Source organism: Gallinula chloropus (genome assembly GCF_964237585.1).
Source record: "Gallinula chloropus genome assembly, chromosome: 6".
Taxonomy (NCBI): domain Eukaryota; kingdom Metazoa; phylum Chordata; class Aves; order Gruiformes; family Rallidae; genus Gallinula; species Gallinula chloropus.
In genome coordinates this window covers 14,523,822-14,540,444 of record NC_140091.1, presented here as the reverse complement: position 1 = coordinate 14,540,444, position 16,623 = coordinate 14,523,822, and the positions used below count along the sequence as shown (strand labels likewise).

The 16,623-nt window shown below is 37.5% G+C and overlaps 1 protein-coding gene across 9 annotated transcripts in view; it reads right to left on the bottom strand.

Annotated features, from left to right (window-relative positions):
* Positions 1 to 16,623, bottom strand: part of ADGRL2 (adhesion G protein-coupled receptor L2) — a gene marked incomplete at both ends in the record, with an annotated part of 126,867 nt that overhangs the window by 14,423 nt on the left and 95,821 nt on the right. For all 9 annotated transcript variants that reach the window (XM_084266516.1, XM_084266518.1, XM_084266517.1 and 6 more), the window contains 7 exons: positions 8,032 to 8,098; positions 9,369 to 9,589; positions 10,595 to 10,804; positions 11,862 to 12,035; positions 13,149 to 13,354; positions 13,621 to 13,743; positions 15,553 to 15,736. In XM_084266516.1, the coding sequence (XP_084122642.1) occupies positions 8,032 to 8,098; positions 9,369 to 9,589; positions 10,595 to 10,804; positions 11,862 to 12,035; positions 13,149 to 13,354; positions 13,621 to 13,743; positions 15,553 to 15,736 (1,185 nt within the window). The remainder of the gene's footprint in view (positions 1 to 8,031; positions 8,099 to 9,368; positions 9,590 to 10,594; positions 10,805 to 11,861; positions 12,036 to 13,148; positions 13,355 to 13,620; positions 13,744 to 15,552; positions 15,737 to 16,623) is intronic.

The window sequence follows — 16,623 nt, the reverse complement described above, 5'->3', positions numbered from 1 at the left end:
AATGAAATTAAACTACTTCAAGTAATAGGTTGAATAATGATGATGTTACAGACTAAACAAAAACCCCATAGCTTATTTTCAAATACAGTCAAACTGGGTAACTATATCAGAGTCTGTAAAAGGTGATTGCAAATACAGATGAGAGGGAAAAATGTTATAAGCCTGTGTTTTCACTTAATTTTCAAAATCACCTTATAATCATGAACCACCATATTTAGCTGATGCCCAACACTCATCACTGTCACTCTATAGCTGTGTCTTCCAGCATGTCATGCCTGGTCCCTGTTCCTCTTTGCCTGTCACCTCTGGCCCTGTTCCTCATCTCACCAACTTCCTCCGAAGACCAGAGTTATCCCTTTACTGTACTATACTAGCTATCTTTTTAATCACCTCATCCTGCTTCTGGAATGTTTTTCACCTTTGCTGGTTTCTCCCATTTTATTTTTTTATTATTATTCCCTTTTGTTCTCACAAATCCCACTGGGGTCTTGAAAACAGCTTAAATGTGACTGAAGAAAAAGGAAAAGAAAGAGAAAAAAGGAAAAGAAACACAAAGATGTGGCAAATGCATCAAGCTTAACAGTGCCACAGACGTGTGCTGGTGGTGCACCCTCCCACTGCCCTCTTTCCCTTTGTAGTCTGGATTCTGTCGCGGCGAGACTGCACGCTGCTTGAAGGAAAGGACTATGCTGTCTTAGTCTTGTTATGTCACTCATATAGATAATACCAGGGAAGGTAATTTTTTATAGTTTTCCTATTGTGAAACAGAATCACAGATATCAAAGGTACCAGGTGCCTTTCTCCTATTGATTTCAAAGCATGCGAAAAGCACAGGTAAGCCAAATACAAGCATGCCTGTAGAATATGGGTCGAAAAGTGGTGTACAGATAATCTGAGTATTTAGTATGTGCTGTCCTGTATCACACAGACAATTCAAATAAAATTGTATGTTTGAAACCAGTAAGAGTTATGTCCTTTCAGGGAGAAGACAAACATCCTTATCTACTAGTACAATGGTCCCCAAGAAATAGCTGAACTGGTAGCTAAAAGATGGGGAAATATGCTTGGACATCCCTGTAAAACATGCAAGAGATGATAGATTATAACCCCATTCTTAGAACCTTCCACATACATCTGCAACTGGTTTCTGATGGACAATATTCAAGCCTAGGCTCTCATTCTGAGGAGCCTTTGTTTTGGGATCGTCTCAAAAGCCTCACAATTTTTGTAACATTGGGATATCAGTTCATACCAGATGTGCCCCTACAGCTGTGCCACAACATTCAGAAACATCATTCAAATGCTAAAAAAAGAGCAGGTCTTAACAAGATAGAAGAGAGGAGTATTTTGAAGGCTCTGATCTGAGTCTGTTAATAAAGCCATATATTATAGAAATAATTCCTACTGCTAAAGGCAATCAAGTTATCACTGCTGCTGCTATCTCAAAATCAGGATGGACAGTATAATGGAGTTCTCAGCATCAGAACAGTGTTTGGCAGCTTGTGACCTCATCAGTCCTGATTCAAAGTAAAACATTTTTACAATTGTATCCTGAGATTAGTACAAAATCTCTATGTGATGCAAATATCAAAAATAAGCCTTTGTAATTTATTTCTGGCTGTGTTTCAAGAACTGACAGAAAATACTTGACCTGTAAGTGGAGGTGCGTACACGGTGTAGGTTAAGCAGGATTTCTATTGCTGCAAAATGTAATGGCAATGTCAATATCTCATGACCCTGCTGATTACCTTTTATGATTCTTACAGGTAATGACTGACCAGTTGAGAAACACTTCATTATATCATTGTGATCATTTTATTCCTCTTATCTAGGTTTCCACTGTACTGCATTAAGTTCCTTGGGTAAGAAAACAAGTTGCTTCACTCCTTGGCCTTTGCACCAGATGGAGGATGGGGGCTCGGTGTGTGACCTGATCCTCAGGTCTGTGCCTTTGCAGGCAGACTTTCTTCTTCTGCATTTGAATGTTTCTTGCACATTTTGATAGCCAACATATAATGAATTTCTCGAGCCTGCTTAAAAAAAATGTAACTTCAATTTACTTTTTGTGAAAACAAACAGATTAAGGGCTAAGAGACATGCCCCATGCCAATGCTTACATGTAAATTAACTCTGGCTGCAACCTATGCAACTGGGAGTGCACAATCCAGTTCAGAATAGTATTTACAGCACAGCTGGAAGCTAATCCTTGCCTAAGTAGCTACCCTGGAGTATCCTGTATTGTACTAGCAACATCGTTCTTGGATCAAAAACTCATAGACATGGCTTATCCCATAAATGACTGCCTTATGAAACGAGAGGTTTTTATCCTCTGATTCTTTGTGTGACTGAAGTGCTGGTCCGACATATGAAAAACAAAAGCTTGTATTTACATACAGAGGTGCCTTTGGTGGCATGCAAGCAGACACAGCCCTACCGCAACACCTGAGCCAAACAAGTATTAAGCAGGTTTTATATAGATACTCAACTCTGTCTGTCTTTGCTGGACTAGGGAATAACTGTACATAGCAATTTCTTAAGAGACACTTTAATTCTAATTTAGGCACAGCCCCCCCCCCCAAAGCAGCCCACAGAAATAATGCTGTATCACAGTAGTTGAAAAGTCCTTCCAAGAAACAACAACACAAAACCCCAAACCAAAACAAACAAAACAAACAAACAAAAAAACAAACAAAAAAAACCCCAGCAAAATATTGTACTTGGAAGACAAAGTAACTATGACAACAGAGCATATGATAGTTGTTACTCCATCACTGTGAAACTGCATACTTTTCAGTTTCAGCAGTCAAAAGACCACGGTTTGCCACTTGTTCAAACCTGCTGGCATCTCTGTTACACACTGTATCATTATCAAAAGCCTCTTTTGCCTGCTTACAAATACTGCAACCATACTTTTCTATAGATTCTGTTTTGGCTCCCTTATTGCTCTTCATCTAGAAATTGACTGTTTTGGAGGAACTCATGGGTTAAAGACTTTTGGGCATCCTGCCATTTTATCACACAAGGCACTAAGCAGTGAGGGATGGGAATTTCCTGACGAAAAATTGCTTTTAGAACCAATGGTTGAATTACTTTTCTTGGTGAGACATGGGGGGGCAGGAGGAAGGACACAATGTTTTTACATTCCCTTGTACCAACTTTGTGTTAGGAAAGCTTTTTCAGCCTTGAGCAACCTGGTCTGAACTCTAAGCTGAGCCTGTTTCGAGCAGTAGGTTGGACCATTGCTCTCCTTAAGTCCCATCCAAAAAGAATTGTTTTACGACTGTGTGAGAATTGAACTGTTACTGGTCAAAGCAAATGAACCTGTAGATGCTTGCCAAGCTTCACAGATGCTCTGGATAGGACACCACTCTTTAAGAAGAATGTTCACCACAAACACGCAGTACTCTGGGGTCACCCAAAGGCCAAAATGAATGGCAAGACAGGCTCATCAATGCAAACTTGTATAAGAAAAAAAATGGGCCACAGACAATGACAACTCTCTCATCACTCTCACCCCATTAAGGGCTAGTGACTGGCTGGGCCTCATCCTGACAACTGGGCCGCATCCACCCCAGATGAACCAAAATCTACACCTGAGCAGTACTGCTCTCCTTCAATTATAATAAAATATATAAAAACATTGCATAAACACACAGCCACTGTGTATACATCTCAAGCAGCTGTAAAAGTATACCCTTGATAAAGTCAGTAAAATCGCTTTCATGCTGCGTGTCTGAAAATGAGATCAACACGCTTTTGAAGGCTAAAAATAAGAATTAAAAAGCCTGATCTGGCATCAGGTTCAGATTTGAAGATTCTGCTGTGATACCAAGAATGACAAAGCACAGAGTTGCAGAAGGTGGAACTATAATGTGAGATCTCCTAGAACATTAGCTGATAAGCATAAGCAAAAACTTGGATTGACAGTATTTCTTTAATGTTTATACTAGGTTTTTGCTGTTATTTCTAAAGTATATTATCCAGTATTAGAGACAGGCTACTGGAGTACATACAGAACTAGCTTAATCATTAGAGCACATTTTAAAATACCAAGTTCTTCTTATCTCTTAATATGACAAGTGTAACTGGATAGAACAGAGCAGAAGAATGATAACTATGTACTTTTAAAAGTAATTATTTTAAAGTATCAAATTTTGGGAATCAAGACATTTTAAATGGTAATAAACAAATGTAGCACCCTGGAAGATCATGCTTCTTTGACAGCCAACAGACAGAGAGACATTTCTTGTTTGGAAATCAGAAGATGCTGGACATGAAAAACGGTGTGAATAGGAATTTTGTCTTTCTGCCACTTGAAACCTATGTAATTTTGTGAGAGGGAGTGTCTTCAAAGCAAATTAATTTTTTTAAAAGTGGATGGAATAACCCACACAGAAAACTAATAGACTGGAATTAGTTGCAGGTACAATGAATTAGTGGCCAAATAAAGCTAGATTTTGCAATAATGATATTAAATTCCCCCCCGTGAGCAGTATGTAAATATAATTTATCAAGTGTCTACTATAGAAAGAGATGCATATATTATTTATATGCATAAGCTTACAAATACAGTCCATTTTCATATGTGGAGCTAGCTTACATATGCATCTCTGTGTTTACATCCACTAGCTTTGGGGAAGTAAAGCCTCAACCTGAGTGAAAAAAGAAACTCTTTTCTCTGTGAATGAAACAAGACATCCAAGGCGTTTTTGGTTAAAGAACCTTTGGTAGCCTAATACATTGGCTTCATCTGTGTGAAGCAAACTCCAGTGGTTCTGGCTGAACTGAAGTCAAACTGACATCACCCATTCCTTGGATGTGAATGAGTATGGATCTACATAGAAATCAAAATACTCTGGCTTTTCTGACCACAGATTACAAGAACACACTGTTTGTTTTATAGCCATCAACCTGCTCAATTGGATCACGTCTGCCTGAGCTTAGCAGCTTAAAATTCGTTTCACACAGCCTGCAGTGCTGACATGGATATGATAAGACAGAAGAACAGAAACACCAGTCTGAAGTAACCTAGCTGAACTGCACATGTTCTGACCCTTTTTGAACTCCCTGGAGCTTTTGTTACCTGGCAAATGCAGCTCTAAGACTGCTCTTGTATCTCCAGATCTTTGCTCTTAGCCATGCAGAAGCCTATTTCTCTCTGGGACTAGCAGCGAGAGAGGTGCTCTCTGAAGAAGGCTTCTAAATGAGTGTGCACACTGAACTCTTACTGAACTGAATTAATTATTAAAGATGCAGATGGAGCTGTCCAAATGATAAGAACAGCTCCTGACGTATCATGATCCAAGCTTTCATTAAACCATTTCAGGCATACTAATGGTTTCCCACCGCTCATTACTTACATGCTCTTTTCTCATAGATATAATAACCCTGGTGCCCAAAGGCATGACAGGCTATGGAAACAGTGAAGTTGAAAGTTCCTCAGAAGATGTAGCAAGGAACTTCATACTTCCCCCCATACTTCCCATTATTCTATATTATACTTAATTTTATACTTCATTTTCTACAAATCTGTATGCAGATACAAGTGCAAATTATAGTAGTAAGCAGTATTGTGGGAAAAAAACCCAAACCTGAACATTTATGTGCATTTACAGTACTGGTGAACAGAGAATCATAAAAGTGATTTGATTAATGTGATTAAAGCTTAGCAAGGTGAAATTCTCACATGCTACCAAGCTACACTACAAATATGGCTCTTCTTCAGTTACACTCTATACGACATATTATTTTTCAGCCATTACACTTCTCACACTTCTTCCTCCAGTCTCTCTTGCTTTCTCAGTTGGGACGATTAGAGGGCAAAGCAATTGCTAGAGAAGAATTACTCCCAGGAACTGTGCCGTGATTGCTACCTGCTGTTTCATATTTTTGAAGTTGGGAATACTACTCCCAAAGGCCTTTTGCGTCTCAGCCTAAATGATTTGCTGGAGGATAATAATGTCATGGCCAGTAAATAATAGTGAACTATGTCTGTACATGGTCAATATGATTAAATGTCCTTCACCTCTATTCTCACTCTGACCTGGTTATGAGGAAGTGAAAAAGCCGTTGGCAATGCCCAAAGCTTCCCATGTGAAATGTTATTTTAAAGCAAGGGAGAGAAATAGAGGTGACTTAGCAAAATACTCCCAGTAACAATAAAATAAAAAGCTAGGCACAAAAAGCAAAATTATCACCACACAATCAGACCTGAGGTAACTGAACTATTGTGGCATGAAACTTGGAACAATTTTCTAGCAATGATTACAACAGCTGCAAGGAACAACTTTGTGTTGAAAAATATTGTCTGTTGCACTGAAAAATACTAAATAGATCTTTCAACTGTATCTGTAGGTTTAATTAGAAAAAATTCCTATTGTCCTGGGACTTATTTTTTTAAAAAAAATGTATTTAGAATAAGCTCTCTAAAATTATGGTTCATACGTAAATTTTATGAACACTCTAATCCTTGTAAATCAAATTATACATACATGAGATTTGGCATCTCTATTTCTTTGAAAAAATGCCTATGATTTCAAACAACTTCTACACTGCATAACCATCTTTTCTTAAGTGACTGCTCAATGACTGAGATAGCTTTGATATAAACAGACAGTAAAACAAATCTATATATAAGCTTAATATTGAAGATACCATGAAGGAGTGAAGTGCCTAGAAAAGACTGGCCACCTTCACTTTTAACAGAAAGTAAGTTTCACCATTAAAGCATCAGTTTATTTTGACATGGAGAAGTAATGTTATGTAAAATATAAGCTATAAAAAGTGTTGAAATAATATTACACTGGGGTATAGACCTGTAAAAGTCAGAAATTTCCTAATTATGCCTGATGTGTGTGCTTCAGGCTGAAAAAATAATAATGACAAAATTCCTGAATTTGGAAAGTCAAGAGAAGTGAACTTCTGTTAATGTTTCACAACTCTATTACTGTTTAAAGGCAAGAGAACAGGTAATTATTTAGACTTTCAGAAGCATGAAAACAGATTAATTCAGCCTTCCAAACTATCAGCAGTTAGGAGAAAAGATCTCTACGTACATAGGCTGTGTCCCCAGCCTTCTGGAGTATTTCCCAAGCACAGCAGGCTTTAAGGATACTCAACCAGCAGAGAAAAACCAAGGTGAGCCAAAACGCACACGCTGCTTTCCCTTTCCTTCCAAATGGCTGTGTTGTGCAGTGTTGGTATTATTAGGCCGAAATAACAGAGAGATGGTTTTGCCCTGGGTTGACAGATGATGCTTTTTACCTGAAAGCGCTCAGAGAATGGGCAAGTGATGTGTGAACACAACACCTGATCTTAAATGGACAATGGGACAGACAGGCAGCAGTGGGTGTACAGATGGGGGTGTGCACACATACAACAGCTTTACTCAACTGACTGCAAGGAAGTGTGCATGCTTTCTGCTGGTTACATAATATTCTATTATTTATACTAAAACAGATGAACTCGTATGTCTGACATACTTTACATGTAGCATAAATACACAGGGAAGTAGTCATGGGAAAATACGCATATGCATATGCAAATACACATACAACTACTGTGTAAGTGTAATGAAATATAAGATTAACTTAATTATCCAATGTGCTAGAACACACTTTTGAGATAATTATGTTGGATAATTAGCAGTTAAATTCCGGAACGTGTACGATAGTGACTCAATTGAAAGCAATAATAATGGTTCCTTTAAAGAGGAGGAAAAAAAAAAGCCTGTGTTTAGTACTTCATTGATTTTTCATATGACTACACATGTCAATACGACCTTCAGAGTTCAAGCCATTAGGAAAAAATGACTATGCGGAAGTGCCACCACAGCTTTGACAATTAATCATTTGGTCAGCACTCTTTAAAGATTTCTAAACATTTATATAACCACTGGTCACATTACAAACTGTTTACAAGCATTTTCATGAAATGTCTTGTGAATAAAGATGGTATTGATTGATGTTATTCAATCTTTTTAACTTTGCTGTAAGGCAACCTAAAAGGAAAGGGAAAAAACCAAGCTCTTACCAGAATAATAAAGGTAACAGGTCCAATGAAACTCCAGATAAAATAGTTATCTACATGGAGCCAGCAACTATCGCGGAAGAAAAAAGAATGAAAAGTGAACAACTGCATTAGCACCTCAGTCCAATAAACAGGAAGTGTAAAAATACTTCTTAAGCTAACAGCTTGTCACTAAACAATGACAAACAGTGCACAGTACCACTTAGTCTGTGGACAATTTCTCCTAACCTGGATGTCATATGAGTAAAGTTTAATAATGCAATTGAACTTGAAAATACATCAGCATCAGGTAACATGTAAGAAGGAACAAAGCCAGTCAAAAGGTTTGGTCACAGGAGCTATCACGGACTAATGAATCTAACATCAGGAAATACTTTTCACAGGTTTCCCATGTAATCTTCAAAATCTGCTTTTAACTTTATATCATATGCAAAGTGTTTACTCCTGAGGAATATGAGACAGAAAACGTTCAGATGCCATGTTTTTTTTATTTTGCTGAAAAACTACATGGTATATATTAAATGCCCCAACTGGCAGCTGAGCTGCAGAGAAAGAGCACATATGATTCCAGACTAAATGACATGTAAACCTACTAGGGCCAACTTCACTTAGCGATTTGTTTTTCATACAGCCCAGTTCCCTGCTGAATTACTCTTATTTGTCTTTCATCAGTAGCAAAATCAAGTGGCTTTCTTGTAGTCAACAGTATCTTCCCATTCTGTAACGAATTTCATCAAAGGACAAAGTAAACACTGTCGGAAGGCAAAGTCATGCCTCCAGCAACTCAAATCCTCAGAAATGTTTTCTGCCTACCTTCTGTCACTTTCTATATGTATCTGCATTTTTGTAAATAAAAGGCAGTGGCTAATTTTTAATCCTGCTCTACTCGCCTGATAAACTATTATCAAAGTGAAATATATTGGAATATTGTACTGTCATAATTCAGGACGAGAGTTAGCTAGAGGGGCAGCTGGAACAAAGAGATCTAATGAAGCATTAGCTTAAAACTGGGTGGTTAGGCCTGTCAGATACTTTAAGTTGAGATTTTTTTACTTAATATACATTTGAGGCCAAAAAGTTATTTACTTTTTCAATTTGTTTCAGGTCAATCTTTTGTGTTAAAAGAAAGACCATAATTTAGAATCGGTCTCTCTAGAGTACAAATCCTCTGAACCTAGAGAATTACAAAAGACTTGATTGTAATTTGTGCACAGCATTGCCATTCTCTTACCAATAAAGCTTTCAGATGGTATTTTAGTCTGTCAGGGACCCTCTGACAGCTAATAGGCTTTAAAAAATTATTCACTTGAAAAACACTCAGGTCACTTGCAATTACTTACGCTTTCTCTGTTCCATAGCTCTTATAGTCAATAGCTGCTGAGACGCCAACTACTGTAGCAGGGAAGAGGTAGCCAGCAACATAATAGTACTTCTTCCTAGAATATTCACTTTCAAATACTTCTACTAACATTAGATAAAGCTGCACTCCTTCTAGACACATCCAGGCAAAGGCTGCCAGGAAGAAAAAGTGTAAGAGACCTGCGAATATTGGACATGCAATCTGCAAAGAAAAAGAAAGATGGAAATAGAAACCACAAAATGTTCTCATCATCATATCTCTAACTAAATAGTGTGTAATAGAACAGAGTATACTTCTATCAGCAATATTTCACAAATGCAGGAGCCTTTTCCCTACCTGAAAACATATGCTGAACATTTTCAAATACTAATGTGCTCAGAGTAGCTGGACAAGAGTAAATTCTGCTAAACAGTATGAATGAAAATAAGGAAACCATGCCCTCATCCCCGGTCTTCAATTACAGAGTAGACTTTTCAATATTATAAGCAACCCTTTAATTTTGAAACTGATATGGGTTTAGGGCTTCTAGTTCAGATTATATGAGACAAACAGTTAGTTCTAGGTGCATAACGTAATACCGGTTATTTAAAATTATGAAGCAGCCATCAAGCCATTTTCATCTGCTGTAATTTGGAAGTTTCCACTGTTGTAACAGAAATCAGACTGAATTCTCACCCCTTCCACTGAATTCTGGATTCAATTCTACTGAATTACTAGATTTCAACCCAATGAATCACTTCCGAATGACAGAACTCATTTCACCAATACTGCCAAAAGCCGCTGCGTGAATGTGCATTGTAAAAAAAAATGAGTAAATATATAAGTAAGGATCTGTACTAATAGACATATATATACACCCAAAAAGTAATCAATAGCTGTTGAGATATATGGATATATACAGAACATATATATGTTCCCAGCATGTCAACATTTAATTTCATCTCCTCTTTCAGAATTTTAAACCACCTGCTTTGTTAATAGGCGATGTTTCTTAACTGAAAATGAAAAACATTGCTGTAAGTGGGAAATTAAGGCCACAGGGATATTTTTGATGGATGTAAATTCTATTTATGAACATGTCTATCTTATTTTCAGGCTTGCTGTGTCAGAATGCTGAACACTTGGCAGTGTTGTCATGTTTTAATTCAAATCTATTTCAAACAGTCATTTCAGAGAACGAAATCGGTACACGCAGCAAAAACTTACCTTGTACTCTGTCTTATCGATGCCTATTAGGAAAATGAACTCAGCAATGAATAGGTTGATACAAAGGTTCTTGTGAATAGTGTTACGATCACTTTGCAGGCCACGGAAAAAACAGAATGTGAAGATGCAGATGGCCAGGCAAACAAGAGAGATGACAATTCCCACCCAGGTGATGACAGTGAGGAGCAATTCGTGCACTCCATCTTTGTACTAGAAATAACGAAGAATGGAGAAAATTAATATGACTCTTTATGGGTATAAACAAAAGCCCATTTTCACAGATAGCACCCAGAAAAGTTACTTGTTCATTACATGAGATGGGCAAAATGTACTCAGTAATTTCTCAATCTCAGGTCAGCTTCCCAGAAGAGCAAGATTAGGGTAAGTACAAAATGAGCAGGTCTGAGAGAAAAATGTAACTATTTTAGCCGGATCAGACATGATTTTTACTTTTCTTATGACTCGCTGTAAACTTGTCAGACAAGGACAAGTAGAGAATACAACATTTTGAAAGTGCCACTAGGCTCTGACAGAAACAGAGGAGAGCCTTCCCTGGGACCTCCTATGGGAGTACATGTTCTTTCCTACAGACCCGCAACTCCACAGCAGAGAAGAAACTAACAATTTATACACCAATTAGGACATAATGCAGAATATATTACGTGTGTAATTATATCTCTCATCTCGTATCTAGCTAAAGAAGCTCCCTCGCTTCAGCTGCAACTGAATCTCATTTGTCGTCTTGGTTTTTCTTTCCAGCAACTTTTCCAAATACGAGTTTATGAAAAGTCTTATATACCTGCAAATATCACATGCTCTGGCCCCCCTGACATCCAGTAAGTGCTTTAACTACACAACAAAATTTCGAAGTATGAAGATGCATTTAAGCAACCAGTACGGAAGCGCCTTGACCTTCCTACAGAGAGCTGGCACTTGTGCTTCGGGAACAGCCTGCACGGCTGCCCCTACAGATACTCTCCAGCTGAACTGAGGGGATGTCTGTAAGATGGCTGGGAGGTTGGGTCAGTAACTTTAAAATACGACTGGAAGAAAACTCTTGTCCTTCCTTGTTTTTCTTTCCTGTTATTTTGTTTGCAACTTTATAGATGAGGAAGAAAAGTGCTACAGAAAGCAAATTGCTTTGTAAAGAGTGCATATAAGCTATAAATACTTAAGAAACTTCAGCAATTTCGGATCTTGCTAAAAATTTATAGCTAAATCTGTAGAAGACTCTTCCCTGCCCATGGCTAGAAACATCATTACCTACCACAATTTCCCGATGAGCCATAAGAATTGCAAAGTTGGTTAGGTGACTGCAAGCACACGTTGTGTGAGTTTTATTTGTGTCAACCAGTTTGCAGCCTTGAGTTGACCAGTATCCCATCATAGTCCTCTCTGAGTAGTTCCAGAAGGAACAATTTGCATTGAAATAATTGTCAGGCTGGGAGATAAAAGGATAACATAAAATGAGGCTTTTTATACACTAAGATGGCAATAACAATTGTTTAATATGTGTAAAGGGTAATTTAGATTAAACTTTGCATGTTTCGGACAATAAAGTTTTTCATCAGCAAAATTGTGGACTATGTTATACAAGTAAGACATCAGTTTAAAAGGGACTTTATAGTCCGAAACACTCTAAAGTGTAGTCTCAATTACTGTAGACCCAATTTTAAACAATTACAATTTCCATCTTGCGATTTTATGCACTGATGGTACATTATAGCCATTTTTGCTTTCCGCAAAATTAGGACTGCAAATTTATTCTGAAGATATTTTTCTTCTAATTAAGAATTTGAAAATATGATCTTTTCCCTTTGATTTTCACCTTTGGTCAGACCAAAGTCATGTGAACAAGCATCAGGAAAAAGTTCATTCCTCAATGCCTATCTATTTTGACGGAAAACAATCAAAAAGAGGCAAAATGAGAAGAAAAATCCAAACATATTTTCTCTATCATTGTGGTGATTATTTACTTTCCTCATGTGAGACATGAAAACAGAAATGGCCAAACTAACAAGCAAAGAAACACATCAAATAAATTACCGTGAAGAAAACACACACAAAATTACAGTATAACAAAGCAAGATGTAATACTTTATTCTGCACTGAATAAATGCATTTCAACAATTTGTATAGGCTATTCTGCACTGAATAAATGCATTTCAACAATTTGTATAGGCTTCTAGAACTTGATCCAAAACGAATGTAAAAAGTTAAATTGTCATTAAAACTTGCTATGTTGGACCATCAAGAATCTTAACAGTTATTTTCAACCCTGCTACTAAGGTAAGAGTTAATTTTCAGTAAGAAACAAATTAGTCATTTACATTTTCATGTTGATTACTGAATTAGCTTTCATTAAGAATACACTTAAGTTCTAATAATCACTGAACCAGGCTCATTTAATTTTATGTTCATAGACTTAACTAAGCTTGTGTCTCTGACCTAGCCCAACATTTAAAATTCAAATGGAAAAAAGGTTATTTTTCTGCATTGCTTTTCTCTCTTGCTGATTTTATGACCTTCCCATTAATTCATTAGCATAACTCACATCAATGTGCTCCAGCGTAAAATGCACAGGATCAGTCAGGTACACCCGGCTCGACTCCTTGTTGATAGAGGCTGCAATGACGTGGGAGTTCACGGCAATCGTGCTGTTCCGCCCAGCAAAGTCACTGCCCAGCTTTATGGTGGCATTTTCAGTACTGAGAAAACGCCCCAAACTTTTGTAAATAATGAAAACCAGTTTTGCTAATCCTACAAAAGCAAAAAACAAAAAATAAATATTCCATCATTGTGCCACGGGGGTCTATAGAAAGCAAGCTGTACTCTAATGAACTGACAATAAAGCATCAGTATACAGAGAGGCATTTTCAGGCTAGGGATTTGCAGAAAAACACCCAGGTACCCACAATCTTTGAGAAGCAGTTTTGCTGTGTTTTGTTTTGATATTTTAACTAGGGGAGGTAATGTAGGTTTTACAAAAGTTAATGGAGTTTCTGTGCTCTGTGCCCAAGACTCACCATTCCTGCTGTTCTGTTTCACAGTGCTTGCAGACAGCTGAATCGAGTTGCCTCCTTTACTGCCCTGAGGAAATTTCAAGTCCTGCACCTGGCCCTCAGTAATGAGCACCGCAACATCCAAAACTAAGCAGACCAGAGGAAAAAAAAGTGGTAAAAAAGGAGACAATATTTCCCCCCGTTCTTTCTCATGCTGCTGTCCTGATTTGCCTCTCTAATACAGATCTCTGCTGCATGCTTCAAGCACAGAGTTAGTTTCTTTAACTAAACCTAGTCCACACTACTAAAATGACAGCACTTAAATAGTGATAACATGACATCAAACCTTGGTTTAATTTGTGCCCTCAAAACATCCACTTAAAAATCTCACACACATGTTGCTGTGTTAATTCTGAAGTTCCTAATGTCTATGAAGTATCCTCTGCTAACAAATTTAGAATTTTAGGTATTGATTTAGATAAAAAGTTTTTGAAATCATCAGCAAATAAACATCTAAGTAAACTTATGCTGTGTATTTAGCTAAGTTAGTGTTAGTATCTAAAAAAAGAAATCTATTTTTTTTCCTAAATCTAATTCTATATAAAGTTTTATAGGAAACCGTTTTAGTGGTTCTGCTAAAAAATATTTAAACTGAAAACTTAGATGCCACTCAGCCTTCCTGAAGTATCACTTTTATAAAACACTGTATATTAGGAAGCTTTCATGGAATTACCATCGAAGGCTGGATTCCCTTGAGTACAGGTCAGTGGTCAATTTGTTGACAGATATCTGCATTATATTAAGGTGGTTGAACTACAGGTCTATAGACCAACAAAAGGTATGAAATGAGGGAATAACTTCTTTTTCTCTAAGCCACATGTATGTAACGTGGGCTGGGAATTCAGTCTTGCGTGACATCAATAATGTGTTACTAACTATGACTTGAGGACAGCTTATCACAAAAAGTGATGTTCAGTCTACTGAGCTCCATGGAACTGCTGGTGCACATCCTGAGAGAGATTTTCTCTCATTCTACCGCCATTCCTGCAGAAACCACTGGTGCAGTTACTTTGATAACAGACTGTAACGCCTTTCGCTATCCTTTTCCAGTATAAAAACTTGGCCGAATCATCTACAGTTACAAATATGCAGCCATTGAAATGTGAAAAGACTCATTTCTGCAGTCTATTCTGAGTGTCCATCTCGGTACCCCTCAAATTAGCAGGCTTTCAGCTTCCTCATACCTCACTGAGACTACATTAATCTCTGTAATAAGATGAAGGAATTTTAATTTTATGCATAGCAATGATTTTTACTTTAACACATCCTGCGTACCAATATTTGCACATCTCTAATACTAAACCCCTTCATTTCTCTGTCACCACTTAAATTCCAAATTATGCTCCAACTATCTTCAGCTATTTTGCAGCCTCTGGAGCATAGCTATTCTGCATTATGGGAGATGTAGTTCACTGAACACATTTTTACCTGAAGGCAGTCGTGTTTAATATAAACATTTGGTCTATGTTCTGACTGCCTAAAATATTTAACTGGCAGAGTACGTTGCAAAAAAGTAATTTAAATTCATTAGGAACAGTTTATACATAACAGGAAAGCATTTCTGCAGCTCTACAGAAAGCAGTTACTTCAAAAAATCCATACTCCGCCATTTAGGCACTCTTCATATCCATACATTCTGCTAATGATTTTTCAGTGGTAAATCAACTTTGCAACATCAACTCCATTCCATTTTACACTGTATTAATGACACTAGAGAAGAATGCTAATTTGGAAGAACTAAACAAGAGAAGCGTGTCTCCCCAGCTCAGGAGCATTTACCAAATGTTGTGCAGCTTGGCTTACCAAGAGTATATCACTGCACAGAATACTCTTCCCTGATCTCATGTAAAGCAATGCACAGCTCTTTAAATTGCGCTTGAAAAGAATTTCACTTACCAATGTTTTCTGTGGGCATCGAGACTCTAGTTGGTTCCAAGAGATTATCAGCCAAGACAAAAGCCCCTTCTTCTAATGTATCAAGTAGCATTGTGGCTGCATGGGCTTGTTCAGAAGAATTCATGTCCTTCCAGGACTCCAGAGCTTCAGGCCTGAGCAGGTTGTCCACTGTATCCACAATTGCCTGCATTCATTAGAAAACTATCATTAGGTCTGATTGCCCTAGGCAGCTGAGGAAAATTTCCAACGTTATCTGGTGACAATTATAATACTTAACTGTCAGAATGATTTACTGTGATTTAATGGCACTCGAAAACTATTTTCAACATAAAAATGTTTTCCACCCTCTCGCTGGATTAGCATTAATAGAAGTGCAGTTAGCCACTAGCATTGTGTGATCTCTAAGTGGTAAACATGCAGATTTGACTTGCCTCGTGTCAGATATAAAGACAGTCTTATTTATGCGCTGAAAAATGTAAAAAAAAAAAAAAGCCAGAAATTTTGCCTGAAGCTTTAATCTTAAAGTTAATGTCAAAAAGTGTAACTTCTATTTACACATGCTAACACTAAAATTGGCATTGTGCAATTTAGGCTGAAATGACAAGAATAGTCTTCTGGAAACTTAGCCCAACTCATGAAGCCGTAGTGCTCTCAACTACTTGTCTATGACAAACTGCCTTCTTTATTACAGGAGGCACGAAATGAAGCTGACTCAGTGGATATAAATTAGTCAGGGCCGCTCTCACTCCCCCTCCTGTTCCTGTACCTGTTCGCAGATGCTGTAAAAGATTACTAACTCCCATTCCTGCACAAAGGTCAGTTAAAAAAGGAAATCAATAGAGCAAACAAGATGTCCACTGACTGTCCCTGTTATCAGTGAAGGCAAAACTGTAAAACTGAATAAAGCTGCCATTTTACAAAGTCTTTCTTGTAACAACTCTATCATCATGTTTTAAGGTTCATTAAGCCGCATATAAAGTAACGGTAAATAAGGAAGACGAAGAATTCAGCGACATGATTACATTATTTTTACAAAATAATCCAATCAATCAGAGTAATCAGTTAATCAAT